Below are 25,820 nucleotides of genomic sequence, written 5' to 3'. Positions count from 1 at the left end.
GGGACTGTACCCCAGTGAGTGTCGGTACCTTCAGGAACTGAAACCCAGTGAGAGTCAGGACTTTCAGGGACTGTACCCCAGTGAGAGTCAGGACTTTCAGGGACTGTACCCCAGTGAGAGTCAGGACTTTCAGGGACTGTACCCCAGTGAGAGTCAGCACCTTCAGGAACTGTACCCCAGTGAGAGTCAGGACTTTCAGGGACTGTACCCCAGTGAGAGTCAGGACTTTCAGGGACTGTACCCCAGTGAGAGTCAGCACCTTCAGGAACTGAAACCCAGTGAGAGTCAGGACTTTCAGGGACTGTACTCCAGTGCGAGTCAGTACCCTCAGGGACTGTATCTCGGAGGGTGAACAACTGTGGAGAGAAGTGGGGGGAAAAACTGCAGTTCTCAGACAGTTTCAGATCTTGCAATGACTGCTTGCATCCAACCAAAGATTAATCCTGTACTGTTAATCCCTTGACTCCTGACAAGGTGAGAAAATGCTTCTTTCATTGAGAATAAGTGTGGGTCAAGTTCTGTTGAAGGTGTGAGGAGAAGAGAGAATATCCAAAGTGTGTCCAATGACAGGGTGCAGTTAGACAAGAGCTCACAAAGCAGCTGCTGAAAAGGAAAGGTGTCACACCTCTCACATTAAAGAACAGTTCACAAAATAAAAGGCTGAAGTAAAAGAAAGTAACTGGAGGAGAGATTTCAGTTGATGCTTTATTTTTTGTATGGCTAAGGATGAGCTTCATTTGAATGTTTCGTGATGGGCACCAAGTACCAGTTGCCTCAGGAGGGCACTGTACTTCCTTAAGCTGTAACAAATAATCAGTAAAACTTTACATCCACTGCCCCTCCCCTGAATCCTATGGAATGACTGAATAACACTAACTTACCGACTACATTCGCAGTGTATGTACATATCAGCACACTAAACTATAGAACCTTGTAGTAGTAATATATCTCACTGTGAAAATCAGGGTGCTTCAAACACAACCCAAGTCAGAAACATGGAAAAATATTTTGTACATAATTATTCACTGTGAAACTTGCAATAACGAATCTCAAGTGATGAAAAGATTCAAGGTCATACATGAAAAAAAGTCTTTTAAGAAAGTTTTTTTCTCTTCTGCTCCATTGGAAAACTGCACCATTTTAAATGGGATCAAGGATACAATATACAGTGTAACATGCAAAAACAATGCACTGCATTAACTGCACGCCAACCCGTCCATAAAAACAAAACTTGCTTCTTAAACCGAGGATAAACGGCACCTCCTTAAACTATTACAGACAATTCTCAAAATAAAAGGAATTCTTAAAATTTTTTTCTTTCCTTTTCTTTTTCTTAAAAAAAAACCTTTACCAAGCAAAAGACAACCACGCTGTTCCGGGGGGCCCAGCAGCACAGACTGGAGCAGAGGATAGTTCGAAGAACAGAGAGAACCGCAGGCCATTCAGGTCCATAGTAACATCATGTGGCAGCTCCGCTTCCCGTGGGGACAAAGGGGAAGGGGACAGCCGCCGAGAACAGGTGGCGGAGGCTGTCGGAGCCTTTAACTGGAGCCACCGGCCAACTGTCCATCCGCTGCCATCGTCCATTCTGGAGGGAAACTGGAAATCTAACTCAAATAATAATCCTTCAATTTGATCTTAAACGTGAGGCTGACAAGCACTTGATTTGGAGTCTAGTTCAGGAGTTCTACTTCATGCGTACTGAAGGTTCAAGTATAACAGGGACTACAGTTTCTCACTTTATTTAAAACTCCACTTTGCATTAATCCTCGATGACGATGGGCTCTTCATTCATGGGCTGCCTTGGCTGCTGCAATGCAGTTGAAGATGGACGCCCTTGTCGGATTAGAATCTGCCTGTAGGGCTGCCGTGCAGCTCTCTTCATGTCTACGGGGCCCAGCATCTTACGAACTTTCCTAGTGGCCAAAAAAAAAGCCATTTAATTAAAAACGCTAATTGCACAACAAGTAACTCTACACAAGTCAAAGCAGCAGTTTCAGTCGGGCTTCGAGTCTCAGGGCTGTGAAAGGGATTTAACCTGCGCTCAGGCAGAGAGTCCAGCACAATAGCTCATAATCAGAGTACAGGAAGACCCCTTTCCCTTCTTTTCATACACACACAGTGTCACGGTCACAGCATCTGTCTCTCGAACGAGTACAGAATTTTTGGCTCCACTCACCGACCTGGAGACCATTCCCTGCATTAATCACTCTGTGTATCCTCACATCAGTCCTGAATGTATCTCGCCCAGTTTGTATCGATGTCCGGCGGGACGCTGTCCTCACCCTGTCCGGCGGGACGCCGTCCTCACCCTGTCCGGCGGGACGCTGTCCTCACCCTGTCCGGCGGGACGCTGTCCTCACCCTGTCCGGCGGGACGCCGTCCTCACCCTGTCCGGCGGGACGCCGTCCTCACCCTGTCCGGCGGGACGCCGTCCTCACCCTGTCCGGCGGGACGCCGTCCTCACCCTGTCCGGCGGGACGCTATCCTCACCCTGTCCGGCGGGACGCTATCCTCACCCTGTCCGGCGGGACACTATCCTCACCCTGTCCGGCGGGACACTATCCTCACCCTGTCCGGCGGGACACTATCCTCACCCTGTCCGGCGGGACGCCGTCCTCACCCTGTCCGGCGGGACGCCGTCCTCACCCTGTCCGGCGGGACGCCGTCCTCACCCTGTCCGGCGGGACGCCGTCCTCACCCTGTCCGGCGGGACGCCGTCCTCACCCTGTCCGGCGGGACGCCGTCCTCACCCTGTCCGGCGGGACGCCGTCCTCACCCTGTCCGGCGGGACGCCGTCCTCACCCTGTCCGGCGGGACGCCGTCCTCACCCTGTCCGGCGGGACACTATCCTCACCCTGTCCGGCGGGACACTATCCTCACCCTGTCCGGCGGGACACTATCCTCACCCTGTCCGGCGGGACACTATCCTCACCCTGTCCGGCGGGACACTATCCTCACCCTTTCCGGCGGGACACTATCCTCACCCTGTCCGGCGGGACACTATCCTCACCCTGTCTGGCGGGACACTATCCTCACCCTGTCCGGCGGGACACTATCCTCACCCTGTCTGGCGGGACACTATCCTCACCCTGTCCGGCGGGACACTATCCTCACCCTGTCTGGCGGGACACTATCCTCACCCTGTCCGGCGGGACACTATCCTCACCCTGTCTGGCGGGACACTATCCTCACCCTGTCTGGCGGGACACTATCCTCACCCTGTCCGGCGGGACACTATCCTCACCCTGTCTGGCGGGACACTATCCTCACCCTGTCCGGCGGGACACTATCCTCACCCTGTCTGGCGGGACACTATCCTCACCCTGTCCGGCGGGACACTATCCTCACCCTGTCCGGCGGGACACTATCCTCACCCTGTCCGGCGGGACACTATCCTCACCCTGTCCGGCGGGACACTATCCTCACCCTGTCTGGCGGGACACTATCCTCACTGTGGCAGCATGGATATGAAATTGGCTAAGAGACCGGAAACAGAGAGTAGTGTTGAACGGATGTTTTTCGGACTGGAAGGTGGTGTTCCCCAGGGGTTGGTACTAGGATATATTTTAATGACTTGGACTTGGGTGTACAGGGCACAATTTCAAAATTTGCAGATGACACAAAATTTGGAAGGGTAGTGAACAGTGAGGAGGATAGTGATAGACTTCAAAAGGATACAGACAGGCTGGTGGCATGGGCAGATACACGGCAGATAAAATTTAACGCAGAGAAGTGTGAAGTGATACATTTTGGTAGGAAGACCAAGAGGAGGCAACATAAATTAAAAGGTACAGTTCTAAAAGGGGTGCAGGAACAGAGAGATCTGGGGGCATATGTGCACAGGTTGTTGAAAGTGGCAGGGCAGGTTGAGAAAGTGGTTAAAAAAGCATCCGGGATCCTGGGCTTTATAAATAGAGGCATAGAGTACAAAAGCAAGGAAGTTATGATGAACCTTAATAAAACACTGGTTTGGTCACAACTGGAGTATTGTGTCCATTTCTGGGCACTGCACTTTAGGAAAGATGTGAAGGCCTTAGAGAGGGTGCAGAGAAGATTTACTAGAATGGTTCCAGGGATGAGGGACTTCAGTTACGTGGATAGACTGGAGAAGCTGGGGCTGTTCTCCTTGGAACAGAGAAGGTTGCGAGGAGATTTGATAGAGATGTTCAAAATCACGAAGGGTCTAATCAGTGTAGATAGAGAAAATGCAGCGGCGGAAAGGTCAAGAACCAGAGGACACAGATTTAAGGTGATTGGCAAAAGAACCAAAGGTGACGAGGAAAAACTTTTTTACACAGCGAGTGGTTATGATCTGGAATACACTGCCCGAGAGGGTGGTGGAGGCAGATTCAATCATGGCCTTCAAAAGGGAACTGGATAAATACTTGAAGGGAAAAAATCTGTAGGGCTGTGGGGAAAGAGCGGGGGAGTGGGACTAACTGGATTGTTCTTGCAGAGAGCCGGCACAGGCTTGACGGGCCAAATGGCCTCCTTCCATGCTGTAACCAGTCTATGATTCTCCTCACTGTGTCCTGCAGGACATTATCCTCCTTGCAAGGGTGAAAAGTCAAAATTTTTAACGTGACTATATCAAAGCCATTTGATACTTTGTATCCCTCAATAAGACCCCCTTGACCACCCCTCTCTATGATCTTCAGTCTCTGTAATCTTTCCTCATAGCTCATCCACTTTACACTGTGGTCACTTGGCGCCAAATCTAACACAAGTTTATCCTTTTTTTGATGCTGTGACCAAAACTGAGCAGTGTTCTGAGCAATATATTATAATAATAACAAAGCATTCTCCACCAGGGTGGTGGGAGGGCTGAAAGTTGCACCAATGTGGGATAGAATACGGTATCTACATTAATACTGCGTAAACAAACCCTTTTATAGCCCACATCCTCTTTTTTCTGTGAACTTTTTCCTTTTGCGGTGTTTTTTTTTTATAAAGTTTGTGTGCTGTGCTCAAACTTTTTTTTTTTACAAACCCCACAAACTCTGGCTCGAGCTCAACGCTGAGGCGCATAATGTGGCCCGATACCCTGCGCTCTCCCCATATCCCAGTATTTCCCACAGTTTCAAACCTTTATCCACTTTCCCTTAAAAGAGGTCTCTGCCTGAACCACTCCCTGTGGTAAAGCATCCCATGATCGAACAACCCTCTGTGTAAAAAAAATTCTACCCGCCCTCCTCACTCTCCATGACCCCTCATCACTGACTCCCCAACCAGCGGAAATAGTCTCTCCATCCTTTCAAAACTCTCCATAATTTTAAAAACCTCCACTAAATCTCCTCTTAGCCTCTGTGCTCCAGTGGAAATAGTCCCAGTATCTCAAGTCTCTCCTCATAACTCGAGTTTCCCACCCCTGGCCTCATCCTGGTGAATCTACGCTGTACGCTCTCTACAGCTTTAATGTACTTTCTATAATTGGGTGCCCAAAACTGCAGACACTAATTGCGGCCTAACCAGTGTTTGTACAATGGTTCGGCCGCAATTGGCAAAAGGTGGGAAGTGGTGTTCCCCAGGGATCAGTGCTGGGACCACTGCTGTTCACAATTTACATTTAACGATTTGGACTCGCGAATCGGAAGTACAATTTCAAAATATGCGGATGACACCAAATTGGGGGGGGGTATCGTTAATACTGAGGAAGACGGCGATAAAACACAAGAGGACATTAATAAACTTGGAGAATGGGCGTGTAATTGGCAAATGAATTTCAATATAGATAAGGTGAGGTGGAGCATTTTGGTGGGAGGAATAAGGAGGCCGCACACTGCTTGGATAATAAGAGACTAAATGGGGAGAGGAGCAAAGGGATCTGGGGGAACAGATACACATCACTAAAAGTAGCAACACAGGTTAATAAGTGGAGAGTATTCCATCATACTCCTGACTTGTGCCTTGTAGATGGTGGAAAGGCTTTGGGGAGTCAGGTGGTGAGTCACTCGCCGCAGAATACCCAGCCTCTGACCTGCTCTTGTAGCCACAGTATTTATGTGGTATTTATCTGGTCCAGTTAAGTTTCTGGTCAACGGTGACCCCCAGGACGTTGATGGTGGAGGATTCAGCGATGGTAACGCCGATGAACGTCAAGAGGAGGTGGTTAGACTCTCTCTTGTAGGACAGGGTCATCGCCTGGCCCTTGTCTGGCGTGAATGTTACTTGCCACTTATGAGCCCAAGCCTGGATGTTGTCCAGGTCTTGCTGCATGCGGGCTCGGACTGCTTCATTATCTGAGGGGTTGCGAATGGAACTGAACACTGTGCAGTCATCAGCGAACATCCCCATTTCCATCCTTATGATGGAGGGAAGGTCATTGATGAAGCAGCTGAAGATGGTTGGGCCTAGGACACCGCCCTGAGGAACTCCTGCAGCAATGTCCTGGGGCTGAGATGATTGGCCTCCAACAACCACGACCATCTTCCTTTGTGCTCGGTCTGACTCCAGTCACTGGAGAGTTTTCCCCGATTCCCATTGACTTCAATTTTACTAGGGCTCCTTGGTGCCACACTCAGTCAAATGCTGCCTTGATGTCAAGGGTAGTCACTCTCACCTCACCTCTGAAATTCAGCTCTTTTGTCCATGTTTGGACCAAGGCTGTCATGAGGTCTGGAGCAGAGTGGTCCTGGCGGAACCCAAACTGAGCATCGGTGAGCAGGTTATTGGTGAGTAAGTGCCGCTTGATAGCACTGTCGACGACACCTTCCATCACTTTGCTGACGATTGAGAGTAGACTGATGGGGCGGTAATTGGCCGGATTGGATTTGTCCTGCTTTTTGTGGACAGAATTCAGAGGAGATTTACGAGAATGGTACCAGGGATGAGGGATTTCAGTTATGTGGAGAGAGTGGAGAAGCTGGGATTGTTCTCCTTAGAGCAGAGAAGGTTAAATGGAGATTTAATAGGTGTTCAAAATCATGAAAGGTTTTGATAGAGTAAATAAGGAGAAACTGTTTCCACTGGGAGGAGGGTTGATAATCAGAGGACACAGATTTAAGGTAATTGGCAAAAGAGCCACGGGCTGGGGGAGAGGAGGGGAAATTTTTATGCAGCGAGTTGTTATGATCTGGAATGCGCTGTCTGAAAGGGCAGTGGAAGCAGATTCAATAGTAACTTTCAAAAGGCAATTGGATAAATACTTGAAGGAGAGAAAGTATGTCGGGCTACGGGGAAAGAGCAGGGGAGTGGGACTAATTGGACAGCTCTTTCAGAGAGCCGATACAGGCACGACGGGCCGAATGGCCCCCTCCTGAGCTGTAACATTCTGTGATTCTATGCAGTAATTACCGAGTCTCATCTGTCGCTATGAAAAGAACATCATCAGGCGCATCGATCCAGTTCATTCTCCTCCCCTTCATCGGCGGGAGCGAGCCAGGCTTCAGCACTTTGGGGTTTCTCGAGTACGGTTTCCCGTTAATCATGTAACCTCGGTTAATGGCAGTCTGTCACAGGATGCAAACACATATACTTAGGAACACAAGGAAGGACCGTCAAAGCTCATCCCTCCAGTCCTTTAATCCTAACATAATTCTTATGTTACAAACATGGAGTCTGCAATACCTGTCCCCAGTGAGGGTCTAAAACCCACATAGTGTCACAGATTTCAATTCTTTTTTTACCTCTTCACCTCCAACACTCTCCTGTAACATTCTTGAGGACACAGATTACCTGCTTCTAGAATCCTGTCTTCAGCTGCTAGGGCAGGGGGTGGAGGGGAAGGGTGGGGGGGGAAAAGAGGGGTTGGGTGAGCACAGCCTAAAGCAATTGACGCACTGACTTCCCCTCGATGCTTTATGCAATAGCGCTGTGTAATGGTGCAAGCTGAAGACAACGTTTAGGGGTTATATAAGCCGGCATCTGCACACAAACAGAAACCTCCCCAATGCTGACAGCTAATGAACCTCTTGCGTGTGGAGCCTATAAACTCATGCAGCAATGGGAAAGACCACTGCTTCCGGCTGGTCCCGGTCAGGCTGCACTGCAGTGTCAGCCTCGGTTCTGTGCCCATGTCTGTGGCGGGAAGGTGAATCCACACTTTGGGCTCACACTTCCCCCAAAAGGACCATCGACGGTCAGAAGCTGAAAACCTGCAACACAAGTGTGAACTCCTAAAGAAAGCCCTGGTTTGTACTTAGCAACTGTTGGAGGTCTTCCAGAGGGAGTGTCTTTGTGGGTTTAGAGTCAACACTCAAAACTTTATTACAGGGTATCTTTCTGGAAGCATTAAGGATTTTACCAGTGCCGAAAAGGCCTGCGAGGGAACAGGCAGAATACCTCACCCTGCAGGTGGGAGGGCAACACTGCGGGCAGTAAGCAGGGCAGGTGATTCTCAGGATTTCACAAAACAAAAGAGTTGAAATCAACGTGGGGTTATTAAAATTATTTTACCCCTCTCCCACCCACTGGCCGAAATGGGAATGATAATTGCCAGACTGGGGCAGTAGGAGCCCTCTTTTAAGTTTGGGACTGAGGCACATTATTAGCACAGACGAAAGGGAGTTTACTCTGTACCTGCCCTGGGAGTGTTTGATGGGACAGTGTAGAGGGAGCTTTACTCTGTATCTAACCCATGCCGTACCTGACCCTAGGGGTGTTTGATGGCACAGTGTAGAGGGAGCTTTACTCTGTATCTAACCCGTGCTGTACCTGCCCTGGGAGTGTTTGATGGCGACACTGAGTGCCTGATCCCCAGTTATGGTATCCCTCTCCTTGATAAGTACAAAGAGTGAAACGTTAAAACAACAACTGCTTAAAACATAACATGCATCGTGTGTAAGAAGCACTTACCATTTGTCTAACTTGTCCATGATTAGCTAAATGTAAAGCAAGAAGAACAAGTGTCAGCATTGTGTTTGATGGTTACAAGCAAGCCTGACTCATCCCCAGCTCTGCAGCAGAGGGAACAGAGTTTGCAGACACACAGAGTGCAGCGAGCAAACATTCATAGAGGCTCTGGGGAAACCAGTCTGTTGTGTGCGATTTCTGCTTCTTTCCTGAATCGAAATATCCCCCCCACCTCAAAGATCCTGCACCCAGGCTCCATCAACGGATCTCCTTATCCAACCAGCGTAAAGTGTGTGTAAGTACCTGGGGTCTCAGTGCTAATGATCAAACTCGTGCTGAATGCACGGGGAACGTTGCTAGATTACTTATCGTAACTAGTCTTCCTCATTCTGTGAATGAGCAGTGGAACCTCCACAGTCCATTCAGGAATTGCCATTACCCCCCAGGAGAGGTCGCCAGAGACACTGTCCATTAAAACAACGTGCTGGGTTTCAGGCAGCCTACCCACACCCTGCTGTATCACAGCCTTTATCTGAGGTAGGTCTCGAGTTTGTTGCTCGGCAGGGGAAAAAGTGAGACGTACATAGCAAGAAAGAGCACTGAAATATTCCCATCAGTTGAGGCTCGGTGCCCCGGATTACAGAGGGAAACATCAGCCAGGGTTCCTGCTGCTGCTCACCATGCTGTAGCGGGCAGGTATGCAGATTGCAAGTGAGGACAGGATCACCCCACAGGTGCACAGCCCTTCAACACAAACCGTCCGGACTCCCCTCAGTGAGGCAACAGGATGGCTGCCGGTGTCCATGGAATTCTATTCCAACAGAAGTTCAATACCCCAGGAGAGGAGAGTGGGAGAAAATGGGCAAAAGGTGCCCGAGCTCCAAGCAACAAACAGGAAGGAACTCTTATGTGGAGGCTGAACTTCGAAATACTGAGGAAGAAGATGCCACCGACAGTAAGCAATCTACCATCCAACCTCCACATACAAATAGGAAGGATGCAGAGCAGCACCAGAGCTGGTGGCAGGTGTATGTGAGTTGCAGACTGGGGTCAGTTTGTATTACAGCAGTGCTGAAACTGGGCAGCCAACACATTCACGCAAAAAATAAAAACTTAAGAGCGACGCAAATAAGATCAATAAATGGTTAAAAAAAAATTGCTGGCATGGGAAGCAACAGGAAATCAACTCCGCCCAGGACGGTGAGCCTGGGACTGAAGGCCTGCCTCAGAACCCAAAGAACAGTTGTTCTGGCAACGGCCTCCTGTACAACGGACAGTTATCACCGTCTGTAGGCGGAAGCTGGAGGAGCGGAGAATGACTGATTCATTCCTTCAATTGGAATCCAGCTCCTACCTGCTCTGGCTTTTTGATTTGATTTTAAGGCATCACTGCTGTGCTCACTGGGTGAGAGGACAGTAGCCTGGACTCTCTCCAGCTCACCAGTAGTGCAGTGGGTTCCCCACTTGACTCACCCTCATTTTTGGCCTTTGCATTTTAACACAAAGCTGTCAACAAAAATCCTGAACCAAAACTACACCCAGTCCTGGAGCTGATGCTCTCTGACATTCACACTTACTTTGCAACCAAACACTTCTTGAACTATTCAGAATTTTTACATATACACATCATTTCATGCATTAATTTACAAAAGAAAATATTCACATAAACACAGGGCTTAAAAACTTTAGTAGATTGTGGAGTCTGATCTGGAAAGGCTGGTTTTGGAGCCAGCCTGGGATTTGCCCATGTTTACTTTACAAAACCCAGTTTGAGAATTTACAGTGAGCAGGATTGAGCATGCATCATATCTGCCTCACTAATGAATTCCCACCAATACCCACTACTCTCAACAGCTCCAATGAATTAAATCCACCATTCAAGCATGGCTTCCAGGTAGAGCAGCATCCCAGGAAATGTTTACCACATTCCCACAAAAATCACCATAGAATCATAGAAAGGTTACAGCACAGAAGGCGGCCATTCAGCCCGTCTAGTCCGTGCCGGCTCTATCCAAGGGCAATCCAGCTAGTCCCACCCCCTCCGCCCTTTCCCTGTAACCCTGCAAATTTTTTCCCTTCAAGTACTTATCCAGTTCCCTTTTGAAGGCCATGATTGAATCTGCCTCCACCACCCCCTCGGGCAGTGCATTCCAGATCCTAACCACTCGCTGTGTAAAGAAGTTTTTCCTCATGTCACCTTTGGTTCTTTTGCCGCTGGTTCTTGACACTTCCGCCAATGGGAACAGTTTCTCTCTCTCTACTCTGTCTAGACCCTTCATGATTTTGAACACCTCTATCAAATCTCCCCTCAACCTTCTCTGTTCGAAGGAGAACAATCCCAGCTTCTCCAGTCTATCCAGGTAACCGAAGTCCTGGTAACCGAACCACCTGGTTTTGAATCCAGTGCCTGAAATTCCTGTTCCTCCCTGACACCCCCACCCTGACACCCCCAAGCAAATGGATGATTCCCGACTCAACCATAGGCACTGAATTGTTGCAGGACTGCAACGCACATTCCTCCGCGATCAGCTGTAGTAAGAGGTTACCGCTGATTGCTGCAATTTAAACTGATTTGTATTTAAATACTCCTGACCCCACTGTGGTCTATTAATATAAAGTGTGCAGTATATATAAACTACTGAGTGCAGCACGTTACCACAGCAGTGAGATGCACACACAGAATGCAGGAATCCTGCAGCAAAGAGTTGCAGAGCTCACTGAAGCCTCTCCAAGTAATGAATTCATGTACTAATTCAGGGTCGAAAACACAAATCTCATGCAAGTCCCAAGCAGCTCATCTTGTGACAATTTCCTTACACTGGCTGTTCAATTGCTACATATTTTAGCAACACTAAGTTTTTCACCCTCGGTACAAGTGTCAGATGGGGGGAGCTGGGTGGGGGTAGTGGAATAGACCATTGGACCAAGGCCATTGGGTTCATCACCTCGGAGACATGGGTTCCAATCCAGCCTAGACGACCAGAATCAAAGCCTCAGCTGCAAGGATCCCGTGTGAGATGAGCTTGGGACAATCTCAAGCCACTGAGCACGGGCCCAAGTGCAAAACTGGCCCAATCAGCAATTATGCTCCAAACGGACACAGAAAGGCGGGAAATGGAGGAAATATCACTGGGTGCAGTGAGAGGCATTTTTCTGAGGTCACAGCAGATAGATAGAGCTTTACTCTGCCTATAATCTGTGATCTGAGACTGCTCGATGGCCACCCTCAACACTTGGAATGGGCTCTCAGGAAGAGCAAGAGATGAAAAGCCAGGAATCATTTAAGAAGCAGGTGGAAGCTGAAACGGGGGAGAGTGGTGGGATCGCTCTGGATCGATGAATGATGGGCCCAATGGCCTTCCTTATCTGGAATTATCTTGTGCAACAGCTGATTTCCCAAACTGCATTAAGTTATCCCCAAATCAAGATACAGCACATTTAATTCAGGCTCATGGGATAACGACCAGCTAACAGACACACAGCAACATCATGTAAGTGGGAATACGCACATAACACATACAATACAGTGACTCGCTCAACAGCCAACTCATCACCTGACCATCCTTTACATCGCATCACGTAACCACTGCCCGGCTCATAGCAAGACCAGCAAGAAGCGAGGGAGCCGGTGAGCACCACGTTAAAAGGTTTGAAGTGCAGTCACTGCATGGTATACATTACACACAACAACAACAAACAGCAAGGGAGTTGAAAGCAGTTGCATGAATCATGGGGACCGGGTGCCACTGAACAGACTGCATAACTGCCTTGCAGCTTCTATTGTTGTACAGGAAATGGGATACAAGTCTGTGAAAACAAGTAGGGGCACAAGCCAGGAGTACGGCAAACCAATAACACTCCAAAACAACCAAGGAACCAATGGGTCCCATTTCAAACAGCCAGGTAGCACATGAATTTAAAAACTGCCCCATTCCCCCGATCCCTCACCAACAACTCCTAAACCTAAAATAGCTGCACATCTCCAAACCCACCTCCAGCGGGGTAGCTAGACTCCGAGACATTGCCGTGTTTTAAATGGGAATCTCCTCCTGTCCTCGCTTGTGAAGGTGCTGGCTCAGCCTGGGATCGCTTCCACAGGCACCAGGCGCCCTCCAGCAGCTCAGCTAAGGAGCCGTTCCCTGTGTGTGACTCGAGTGCGTGTGGGCAGCTACACTAATCCGGCCCTCATTCCATGTCCACACGTGCACTTTGCAGCAGAGGTCACTGGATAGTGATCACGAGCGGAAACTCTGGCCCATCCCTACCCCAGGGCACTGAGGCCAACTGCTGCTCCAGCTGAGACCAGTTAATTCAGCACAGACCTGGTTCAACATTGAACCAGGAATCTTCTGGTTTGTTGGGCTCAGCACCAGGCTGCCTTGACCAGCCATGGGGGGGAAATGCTCCACTGTGGTCCAATGATGACCAGCAGTACTCCTGACCTACTGTGCTGGGGGTAAGAGATAGCAGGCTCACCCTCTATATGTGATCACCCAATCTATCAGACACTATCCTGCCTAACAGGTGTCTGAGAGCAAACAGTGCCTAAACAAATCAGCCCAGGGACTCGACCAATGTTTCCTGGCTGCAAAGGAACCTACTGCCTCTTGTTTTACTGCAGGAACTCCGCCCATACCCTCGCACCAGGACAGGCACAGCACTGTAACCCGGCTCCTCCAGAGAGTTCCTCCTCTCCTGCCCCTCCCTGTCTCTTGAAGAGTGAGAGCTTATTCCAGAGAATAAGTACAGTAAAATCCACCCGGAAAAGGTGCTGGTTGGGGGTGGAGTTTATTTGCTGTGGAAAGCAGGCAGCAAACGCAGTCCACCTGAAGCAACACTGTCCCTAGAATTTAGATAAGGAGGTTCAGACCCATTTGAGTTGGGGAGCAGTGCAATCACTTGTGATTGGAACCACTTCATCCTGGAACTAAAGCAGGACCTGTTCCCAAGCAGCCTGACTGAGGTCTCACCACACAAGCCGGGTTAAATTACAAAGTAATTCTACGAGCCCTTCACAAGAGCCAACCAGAAGCCCCAGTGGGGTTGGCAGTTCTACAACTGATCTGTGCTGAGATCCAATGAGCAGGAGGCTGTTTTGGAGGTTATCAAAGCAGGGAGATTTGCAAGTGGAGCGACAACACAAAGCACTCACGGTGAGCGTGTAGCCGTGAGCACGACTGCGCGATTGTCTTACCCCTAAACGGCATCAACAGACGTTTCTTCATAGTGCCTGGTAAACAAGGACCAACAGACAGTGATGAAGAACAATATAGAATACCACATACAATTAAGCTGACACGCTATCAAACTGTAGTAAGCAAGCCTGGACCATCTGGTAAACCAGTCTGCAACAGCAAGCTGAAGTTTTTCAATCGCGCCCAAGCCCTCAGTGCAGTTTGCGCTATAGCAGGAATCGTCAATGAACCAAGCTACACGAAGGGGATCCGTGTTGGGACAGCAACATCGTGTCACCACAGGTGGGCCCATGCATCCCAATTCAAGAATCGGGCTCCAAGTCATTCCAGGCCATGGTTTACACAGCTCCAACCACGGGGCAGGAACCTGCACACAGAGTCTGGGCACCCGAGTCACAAGAATCCGGCTGAAGTCAGCACTAAAAGGTTATTGCTGAGGAGCTCTCTCTTTCCTTGTGAACGTCAGTCCAGCTCAGATAATCACAGGATTTTTCTCTTACGTTTGTTGTTTACAGTACAAAGTGATGTTGTCAGAAAGATGTGGAATTAAATCTGAACTAGAGTTACGGACTGCCCGAGATGGCCGATCGAGCAGGCCAGCTACCCGCTTATTCTGTACGATATACTGACCGTCAATGCCATTGTGCTGCTCGTATCCTCGCTTGCCCAGAATGGTCGGAGAGCCGTGGTTTAGGACAGGGGGCACCTTAGCGGGAGTCACACTGCCTGCGTGTACAGTCAGACTGGAGACAGTCTTAACAGGTGGGTGGAGTTCTGCAGTGTAAAAGAACAGAACATGTTACACACTGCACTCAGGTTGTCCCAGAATATTCCTACCGATTACTGAAGGTGAAGACTATCGCTGAGATACAGTTTCACAAGTGCCAGTGTAACTCTGACATCACCCTCTTCATTAATAAGATGTTCACTGCAAACAGCAGTCACCAACAGCAAACACAGAAAGCCTGGGTGATTTTTCACTTAAACAAAAGCAAAAGACTGCAGATGCTGGAAATCTGAAATAAAAATAGAAAGTGCTGGGCAGTTTTGTGCTGAGGGCCATTGCCCACGAGGAACTAGATTGTGGTGCCCAAACGCATTGCAAGTAGGATACTTACAGCCAGCAGACAGGACACTTTCATCTCATCAGTTTCCACTGGATAGAAACCAAGCTACCAGATGTGATGGACCACTGTCTAACCCAACGTGCCACCCAGTTCCCACTACTGTCTAACCCAACGTGCCACCTAGTTCCCACTACTGTCTAACCCAACGTGCTACCCAGTTCCCACTACTGTCTAACCCAACGTGCTACCCAGTTCCCACTACTGTCTAACCCAACGTGCCACCCAGTTCCCACTACTGTCTAACCCAACGTGCCACCCAGTTCCCACTACTGTCTAACCCAACGTGCCACCCAGTTCCCACTACTGTCTAACCCAATGTGCCACCCAGTTCTCACTACTGTCTAACCCAATGTACCACCCAGTTCCCACTACTGTCTAACCCAACGTGCCACCCAGTTCCCACTACTGTCTAACCCAATGTACCACCCAGTTCCCACTACTGTCTAACCCAACGTGCCACCCAGTTCCCACTACTGTCTAACCCAACGTGCCACCCAGTTCTCACTACTGTCTAACCCAACGTGCCACCCAGTTCCCACTACTGTCTAACCCAATGTGCCACCCAGTTCTCACTACTGTCTAACCCAATGAGCCACCCAGTTCCCACTACTGTCTAACCCAATGAGCCACCTAGTTCCCACTACTGTCTAACCCAACGTGCCACCCAGTTCCCACTACTGTCTAACCCAACGTGCCACCCAGTTCCCACTACTGTCTAAGCCAACGTGCCACCCAGTTCCCACTACTGTCTAACCCAACGTGCCACCCAGTTCCCACTACTGTCTAACCCAACGTGCCACCCAGTTCTCACTACTGTCTAACCCAATGTGCCACCCAGTTCCCACTACTGTCTAACCCAACGTGCCACCCAGTTCCCACTACTGTCTAACCCAACGTGCCACCCAGTTCTCACTACTGTCTAACCCAATGTGCCACCCAGTTCCCACTACTGTCTAACCCAATGTGCCACCCAGTTCTCACTACTGTCTAACCCAATGTACCACCCAGTTCTCACTACTGTCTAAGTCAACGTGCCACCCAGTTCCCACTACTGTCTAACCCAATGTACCACCCAGTTCTCACTACTGTCTAAGTCAACGTGCCACACAGTTCCCACTACTGTCTAACCCAATGTGCCACCCAGTTCTCACTACTGTCTAACCCAATGTACCACCCAGTTCTCACTACTGTCTAAGTCAACGTGCCACACAGTTCCCACTACTGTCTAACCCAATGTGCCACCTAGTTCCCACTACTGTCTAACCCAATGTGCCACCTAGTTCCCACTACTGTCTAACCCAATGTGCCACCCAGTTCCCACTACTGTCTAACCCAATGTGCCACCTAGTTCCCACTACTGTCTAACCCAATGTGCCACCCAGTTCTCACTACTGTCTAACCCAATGTGCCACCCAGTTCTCACTACTGTCTAACCCAATGTACCACCCAGTTCTCACTACTGTCTAAGTCAACGTGCCACCCAGTTCCCACTACTGTCTAACCCAACGTGCCACCCAGTTCCCACTACTGTCTAACCCAATGTGCCACCTAGTTCCCACTACTGTCTAACCCAACGTGCCACCCAGTTCCCACTACTGTCTAACCCAACGTGCCACCCAGTTCCCACTACTGTCTAACCCAACGTGCCACCCAGTTCCCACTACTGTCTAACCCAATGAGCCACCTAGTTCCCACTACTGTCTAACCCAATGTGCCACCCAGTTCCCACTACTGTCTAACCCAACGTGCCACCCAGTTCCCACTACTGTCTAACCCAACGTGCCACCCAGTTCTCACTACTGTCTAACCCAACGTGCCACCCAGTTCTCACTACTGTCTAACCCAATGAGCCACCCAGTTCCCACTACTGTCTAACCCAATGTGCCACCCAGTTCCCACTACTGTCTAACCCAACGTGCCACCCAGTTCCCACTACTGTCTAACCCAACGTGCCACCCAGTTCCCACTACTGTCTAACCCAATGTGCCACCCAGTTCTCACTACTGTCTAAGCCAACGTGCCACCCAGTTCCCATTACTGTCTAACCCAACGTGCTACCCAGTTCCCACTACTGTCTAACCCAATGTGCCACCCAGTTCCCACTACTGTCTAACCCAATGTGCCACCCAGTTCCCACTACTGTCTAACCCAATGTGCCACCCAGTTCCCACTACTGTCTAACCCAATGTGCCACCCAGTTCCCACTACTGTCTAACCCAATGTGCCACCCAGTTCCCACTACTGTCTAACCCAATGAGCCACCCAGTTCCCATTACTGTCTAACCCAATGAGCCACCCAGTTCCCACTACTGTCTAACCCAACGTGCCACCCAGTTCCCACTACTGTCTAACCCAATTTGCCACCCAGTTCCCACTACTGTCTAACCCAACGTGCCACCCAGTTCTCACTACTGTCTAACCCAACGTGCCACCCAGTTCCCACTACTGTCTAACCCAACGTGCCACCCAGTTCCCACTACTGTCTAACCCAATGTGCCACCCAGTTCCCACTACTGTCTAACCCAACGTGCCACCCAGTTCCCACTACTGTCTAACCCAACGTGCCACCCAGTTCCCACTACTGTCTAACCCAACGTGCCACCCAGTTCTCACTACTGTCTAACCCAATGAGCCACCCAGTTCCCACTACTGTCTAACCCAACGTGCCACCCAGTTCCCACTACTGTCTAACCCAACGTGCCACCCAGTTCCCACTACTGTCTAACCCAACGTGCCACCCAGTTCTCACTACTGTCTAACCCAACGTGCCACCCAGTTCCCACTACTGTCTAACCCAACGTGCCACCCAGTTCCCACTACTGTCTAACCCAACGTGCCACCCAGTTCCCACTACTGTCTAACCCAACGTGCCACCCAGTTCTCACTACTGTCTAACCCAACGTGCCACCCAGTTCTCACTACTGTCTAACCCAATGAGCCACCCAGTTCCCATTACTGTCTAACCCAATTTGCCACCCAGTTCCCATTACTGTCTAACCCAATGTGCCACCCAGTTCCCACTACTGTCTGGTTTTATCAAATTATATACGGCACATCATCAACATAAATTTCTGTGTGCGTGACTTAGTGGCGAGAATGTCAGCAGATACTGAGCTCAGTTGTGAATCTGCTGGGCATGTGTGGCTGCTTACCCAGGTATTTTACTATAGATTCCAGCGATTTCCTGATGATGGGTTTGAGTTTAATTGGCTTCTCTCCGATTGCTGGAAGTCTAGCAGTGCCTGTCAGGGTGAGAATGGAACATTAGCTGCAACCAAGGGATAGCAACCATTAGATTTGCCCATAATCTGTCAAACTGTGAACCAGGATACGATGAGAACACATTCAACATCCAAACACATTACATCAGAAGCAGTGTAATGTGGAAACCCCACAACAGCATCTGCAGACCATTACAGATCACTCGGGGGGGGGAGGGGAAATCTTACGATAAAAGGGGCTAGCTGAGCGAGAGTTTTATTTCGACAATTATCCATTTGCCATGATGAAACCCAGGTGTAGAAGGAGTAATCTCATAATATAGGCACAAATCTGAAAAGCACAAAGCTGGTCCTTTAACTTCCTCCATCAAAAATTTCACCCTGCAAGTTACCTGTTTTATAGTATTTAAACTGGATAGAAAGTGCACCAAGTTCAGGGGTAAGTTTTGTGAACTGATGAATTTTGGAAGAAAAGATGAGGAGAGGCAATATAAACTAAATGGTTCAATTTTAAAGGGAGTGTAGGAACAGAGACACGTGGGGGTGCACATGCACAAATCTTTGAAGGTGGCAGGACAAGTTGAGAAGACTTAAAAAAAAGGCATACAGGATCCATGGCTTTATTAATAGAGGCATAGAGTGGAAAGCAAGGAAGTTATGCTAAACCTTTATAATACACTGGTTAGGCCTCAGCTGGAGTATTGTGTTCAATTTTGGGCACCGCACTTTAGGAAGGATGTCAAGGCCTTGGAGAGGGTGCAGAGGAGATTTACTGGAATGGTACCAGGGATGAGGGACTTCAGTTATGTGGAGAGACTGAAGAAGCTGGGGTTGTTCTCCTTCGAACAGAGAAGGATAAGGGGAGATTTAACAAAGGTTCAAAATTACGAGTCATTTTGATAAAGAGTAAATAAGGAGAAACTATTCCCACTGGCAGAAGGGTCAGTAACCAGAGGACACAGATTTAAGATAACTGGCAAAAGAACCAGGGCGGAGATGAGATTTTTTTTTACGCATCGAGTTGTTCTGACCTGGAATGCGCTGCCTGAAAGGGCGGTGGAAGCAGATTCATTAGTAACTTTCAAAAGGGAATTGGATAAATACTTGAAGGGGAGAAAATTTGCAGGGCTACGGGGAGAGAGTAGGGGAATGGGACTAACTGGGTTGCTCTTTCAATTACCTGGCACAGACACGATGGGCCAAATGGCCTCCTTTTGTGCGGTAGGATTCTACGATAAGAATTTGTCGAAAGCCACAACCCTTACTGAGACCTGTCAGACAGCAACTCCATTTGCGTATTTTTATAAAACACATCGTATATCTCCCTTTCCCGAGTTTCAACCGACAGGGCCAACAGGTTGTAAAACGAGGAGCAAGGAAATGTAGAATAGTGGTTCACAGGTGGGCCAACTATGAATACCACTGATCTAGATAAAAGTTCAACAACTTAATGGCACTTTTAAGTTGCTTGAGGTGGCACGGGAGTTCTTACGCGAACACAGGTACTCCTATTTGGCTTCACCAGCCCGACGTCCAACAGGATTAAATCAATCAAAAGGAATAAAACATGCAATCAGACAGCACTGATGGGCGGTGAGGGCTCCCTTGCTAAACTCATCATTACTGCAATGTTATGATGGTGCACAATTCAGCGTGGAGTGGGGGTCAGAGAGAAGGCACTATTTAAGCACTCAGATCGACCCAGCCGCAAAGTGGGCTTGTAGGATTTTTGGTTACGGTCACTATTTCCTGAATGTTCAGCTTCATTGTTCAGAACCAGATCCTCGTTTGATGGCCATCAATAACAACTTGCATTTATATAGCGCCTTTAACACAGTAAAACGTCCCACGGCGCTTCACAGGAGGATTATCAGATAAAATTTGGCACCGAGCCACATAAGGAGATATTAGGTGAGGTGACCAAAAGCTTGGTCAAAGAGAAAGGTTTTAAGGAGCATCTTAAAGGAGGAGAGAGTTGTAATGAGCCGGAGAGGTTTAGGGAGGGAATTCCAGAGTTCAGGGCCGAGGCAGCTGAAGGCACGGCCGCCAATGGTGGAGTGATGAAAATCGGGGATGCGCAAGAGGCCGGAATTGGAGGAGCGCAGAGTTCTCGGAGGGTTGTAGAGCTGGAGGACGCTGGAGAGGTAGGGAGGGGCAAGGCCATGGAGGGATTTGAACACAAGGGGGAGAATTTTAAAATCGATGCGTTGCTGGACCGGGAGCCAATGTGGGTCAGCAAGCACGGGGGGTGGTGGGTGGACAAGACCTGGTGTGAGTTAGGATACGGACAGCAGAGTTTTGGATGAGCTAGACTTTACAGAGGGTGGAAGGAGAGAGGCCAGCCAGGAGAGCATTGGAATAGTCCATAGTCCATTACAATTCTGTAGTGATGCAGCATAAGTTCACTCACATTCTGCTTTGATGGCTGCACTGTTGATTGGTATAAAAGGACGTCGTGCTGCCTGCCGCGGGCGGAACAGGCTCTGACAGAAATATCGTGCAATTTTGGTTAGTCTCGTTGTCTGAAGACAGAAAGCCTGCCTCGTCTTCAGTGTAAACTTGGGGTTGGTATTCTTCACCCAGTACCCATGGGGATTCTACAAGATAAAAAGAGTCACAGCTGGAGGTCATGCTGAACAAACCACGTGTTATAATTAGCTTGTGCAATACAGCGAATGTTTCAGCCATGGAGTCTGTGCTACGAACATAAAACATGGAGCAAAATAAGGGCATTTGGGCCCTCTCCCTCCACAGCTTATGTGGAATCGTAAGATTGCAGCAGCTTGATTTTTACAGCTATCAGTATAAGAAAATCAATGGGTTTCATACTTTTTCTCCTGTGTTGAGGGGACCCTTGCAAATACCAACACCCCCAGAAAACCGTACAAATACTGACACACTCCCGGGGACCCCCCCATATGTACTGACACACTCCCGGGGACCCCCCCATACGTACTGACACACTCCCGGGGACCCCCCCGTACGTACTGACACACTCCCGGGGACCCCCCCGTACGTACTGACACACTCCCGGGGACCCCCCCGTACGTACTGACACACTCCCGGGGAACCCCCCCATACGTACTGACACACTCCCGGGGACCCCCCCGTACGTACTGACACACTCCCGGGGACCCCCCCATACGTACTGACACACTCCCGGGGACCCCCTACAAATACTGACACACTCCCGGGGACCCCCCCATACGTACTGACACACTCCCGGGGACCCCCTACAAATACTGACACACTCCCGGGGACCCCCCCATACGTACTGACACACTCCCGGGGACCCCCTACAAATACTGACACACTCCCGGGGACCCCCCCATACGTACTGACACACTCCCGGGGACCCCCTACAAATACTGACACACTCCCGGGGACCCCCCCATACGTACTGACACACTCCCGGGGACCCCCTACAAATACTGACACACTCCTGGGGACCCCCCCGTACGTACTGACACACTCCCGGGGACACCCCTGTAAATACTGACACACTCCCAGGGACACCCCTGTATATACTGACACACTCCCAGGGACACCCTTGTATATACTGACACATGCCTGGGATCGCGTTTATATACTGACACACTCCCGGGGGGCCCCTGTAAATGCAGACACACTCCCGGGGACCCCCTGTAAATGCAGACACACTCCCGGGGGGCCCCTGTAAATGCAGACACACTCCCGGGGGGCCCCTGTAAATGCAGACACACTCCCGGGGGGCCCCTGTAAATGCAGACACACTCCCGGGGGGCCCCTGTAAATGCAGACACACTCCCGGGGACCCCCTGTAAATGCAGACACACTCCCGGGGGGCCCCTGTAAATGCAGACACACTCCCGGGGGGCCCCTGTAAATGCAAACACACACCCGGGGACCCCCTGTAAATGCAGACACACACCCGGGGACCCCCTGCAAATACAGACAAATGCTCGGGGAGCCCCTGTATATACTGACAATTCCGGGTACCCACTGCAAATACTGACAGTCCCAGGGAACCTTAGTAAATACCGACACACTCCCAGGGAACCCCCGACTAATACCGACACACTCCCAGGGAACCCCCTACTAATACTGACACACACTTCCATCCACAAGATGCACTGCAGCAACTCGCCAAGGCTTCTTCGACAGCACCTCCCAAACCCACGACCTTTACCACCTAGAAGGACAAGAGCAGCAGGCACATGGGAACAACACCATCTGCACGTTCCCCTCCAAGTCACACACCATCCTGACTTGGAAATATATCACCGTTCCTTCATCGTCGCTGGGTCAAAATCCTGGAACTCCCTTCCTAACAGCACTGTGGGAGAACCTTCACCACACGGACTGCAGCGGTTCAAAAAGGCGGCTCACCACCACCTTCTCGAGGGCAATTAGGGATGGGCAATAAATGCCGGCCTCACCAGCGACGCCCACATCCCATGAATGAATAAAATAAAACTCCCAGGAACCCCCCTACATATACTGACACACCCCCGGGGACCCCCTGCAAAGAGTGACACACCCCCGGGGACCCCCTGCAAAGAGTGACACACCCCCGGGGACCACCTGCAAAGAGTGACACACCCCCGGGGACCACCTGCAAAGAGTGACACACGCCCACGGACCCTCTGCAAATACTGACACACCCCCACGGACCCCCTGTAAATACTGACACACCCCCACTCCCCCTTGTAAATACTGACACACCCCCACGGACCCCCTGAAAATACTGACACACCCCCAATCCCCCTTGTAAATACTGACACACCCCCCACGGACCCCGTGAAAATACTGACACACCCCCACTCCCCCTTGTAAATACTGACACACCCCCACGGACCCCCTGAAAATACTGACACACCCCCACTCCCCCTTGTAAATACTGACACACCCCCACGGACCCCCTGAAAATACTGACACACCCCCAATCCCCCTTGTAAATACTGACACACCCCCAACGGACCCCGTGAAAATACTGACACACCTCCACGGACCCCCTGAAAATACTGACACACCCCCACTCCCCCTTGTAAATACTGACATACCCCCCACGGACCCCCTGTAATTCCTGACACACCCCCACTCACCCCCTACAAATACTGACACACTCCCACTCCCCCCTACAAATACTGACACACCCCCACTCCCCCTTGTAAATACTGACATACCCCCACGGACCCCCTGCAAATACTGACACACACCCACTCCTCCCTACGAATACTGACACACCCCCACTCCCCCCTACAAATACTGACACACCCCCACTCCCTCCTACAAATACTGACACACCCCCACTCACCCCCTACAAATACTGACACACCCCCACTCCCCCCTACAAATACTGACACACCCCCACTCCCTCCTACAAATACTGACACACCCCCACTCCCTCCTACAAATACTGACACACCCCCACTCACCCCCTACAAATACTGACACACCCCCACTCCCTCCTACAAATACTGACACACCCCCACTCACCCCCTACAAATACTGACACACCCCCACTCACCCCCTACAAATACTGACACACCCCCACTCACCCCCTACAAATACTGACACACCCCCACTCCCTCCTACAAATACTGACACACCCCCACTCACCCCCTACAAATACTGAGACACCCCCACTCCCTCCTACAAATACTGACACACCCCCACTCACCCCCTACAAATACTGAGACACCCCCACTCCCCCTTGTAAATACTGACATACCCCCACGGACCCCCTGCAAATACTGACACACACCCACTCCTCCCTACGAATACTGACACACCCCCACTCCCCCCTACAAATACTGACACACCCCCACTCCCTCCTACAAATACTGACACACCCCCACTCACCCCCTACAAATACTGACACACCCCCACTCCCTCCTACAAATACTGACACACCCCCACTCCCTCCTACGAATACTGACACACCCCCACTCCCCCCTACAAATACTGACACATCCCCACTCCCTCCTACAAATACTGACACATCCCCACTCACCCCCTGTAAATAGTGACACACCCCCAGGGACCCCCTGTAAATACTGACATACCCCCAGGGACCCCCTGTAAATACTGACACACCCCCACGGACCCCCTGAAAATACTGACACACCCCCACGGACCCCCTGCAAAGAATGACACACCCCCACGGACCTCCTGAAAATACTGACACACCCCCACGGACCTCCTGAAAATACTGACACACCCCCTCAGATCCCCTGTAAATACTGACACACTCCCAGGGACCTCCTGAAAATACTGACACACCCCCACTCCCGCCTGTAAATACTGACACACCCCCACAGACCCCCTGTAAATACTGACACACCCCCAGGGACCCCCTGTAAATACTGACACACCCCCACGGACCCCCTGTAAATACTGACACACCCCCACGGACCCCCTGCAAATACTGACACACCCCCACTCACCCCCTGCAAATACTGACACACCCCCACTCCCCACTGTAAATACTGACACACCCCCACGGACCCCCTGTAAATACTGACACACCCCCACTTACCCCCTGTAAATACTGACACACCCCCGGGGACCCCCTACTAATACTGACACACTCCTGGGGACCCCTTCAATCCATTCTCTCTGCAATAGTCCCTAGACCCGATGCTGCTCCGTGCCATTTCCTGGTAGCTTATCCACAACTTGATTACCCTCTGGGTGGTAATGTCTCCCAATCTTTCTTAATCCGAGCTCCCTAATTGGTAAACTTTGGTCCCCTCTTTTCGATTAGAGTTCTGTTCAGTTCTACAGCCCCAGTTGCTTCCCTCTGGGTGCGATGCGGGCACAGGGTGACATCATTACTAATGCACTCGTGAAGGTCAGGGTTCCTCTCAATGGTACTTCATCTCACTCCATGAGAAGAATGTCATTCTGTTTTAGTGACGTCAAAACGAAACCTTGTGACACTCAGAGTCACGATACTGCCTTCCCTTCGATCGTGAAGCTGTAACACTTACTGTGCTGTTACGGTTAGGCCCAGGTCTCTCGCCCTCAAGCCTTGTTGGCATCTTCAGGCCACCGTACTTCTTCCAGTAATTCCAACAAGCAGCACAGAGTCTGCACTGCATGTTAGGAGGGCCCCACGAATACCACTGGTACGACTGGGTTGCTAAGAGGGGGAAACATAACAAAGAAACCCCATCAACCTGTGCTGAGTGACAACGTCCTCAGATCTAATTTCAACAATTCACAAGTAATGCGCCACTGATTCTGGGCACCTACACTGACTCGGCAAATGACAACCATTCCATCACAATGCATGGAGTGCCAAATGTTTGTGCTCGTTAAGGTAGCACAGCCTTGAGTCCAGTTTGGACAGAGTTTTGGGGGTGACTGTCTGGTAATTTTGATCAGTTAAAACAGAAGAAATCCAATTTTCCAATGGTATGTTTCAAGATTGCTCAGTTCACGTACCACGAGCACACCAGTTTTGGACTATACAAAGGGTGGTAGCACTGCATTTAAGG

General features: G+C 50.2%; 1 protein-coding gene across 1 annotated transcript in view; it reads right to left on the bottom strand.

Moving 5' to 3' along the window:
* Positions 1 to 687: 687 nt before the first annotated feature.
* LOC137305881 (metastasis-associated protein MTA1-like) overlaps positions 688 to 25,820 on the bottom strand; it is a 90,549-nt gene continuing 65,416 nt past the window's right edge. Inside the window, exons 14-21 of the mRNA XM_067974814.1 lie at positions 25,311 to 25,462; positions 20,747 to 20,933; positions 18,268 to 18,357; positions 14,619 to 14,762; positions 13,946 to 14,023; positions 8,797 to 8,822; positions 7,297 to 7,451; positions 688 to 1,916 (exon numbers count right to left, since the gene is read on the bottom strand). Coding sequence (XP_067830915.1) covers positions 1,763 to 1,916; positions 7,297 to 7,451; positions 8,797 to 8,822; positions 13,946 to 14,023; positions 14,619 to 14,762; positions 18,268 to 18,357; positions 20,747 to 20,933; positions 25,311 to 25,462 — 986 coding nt within the window. The 3' untranslated portion in view covers positions 688 to 1,762. The remainder of the gene's footprint in view (positions 1,917 to 7,296; positions 7,452 to 8,796; positions 8,823 to 13,945; positions 14,024 to 14,618; positions 14,763 to 18,267; positions 18,358 to 20,746; positions 20,934 to 25,310; positions 25,463 to 25,820) is intronic.

The sequence above is a fragment of the Heptranchias perlo genome, chromosome 41 (assembly GCF_035084215.1).
Source record: "Heptranchias perlo isolate sHepPer1 chromosome 41, sHepPer1.hap1, whole genome shotgun sequence".
NCBI lineage: Eukaryota > Metazoa > Chordata > Chondrichthyes > Hexanchiformes > Hexanchidae > Heptranchias > Heptranchias perlo.
This window is presented reverse-complemented; position numbering and strand designations above follow the sequence as displayed.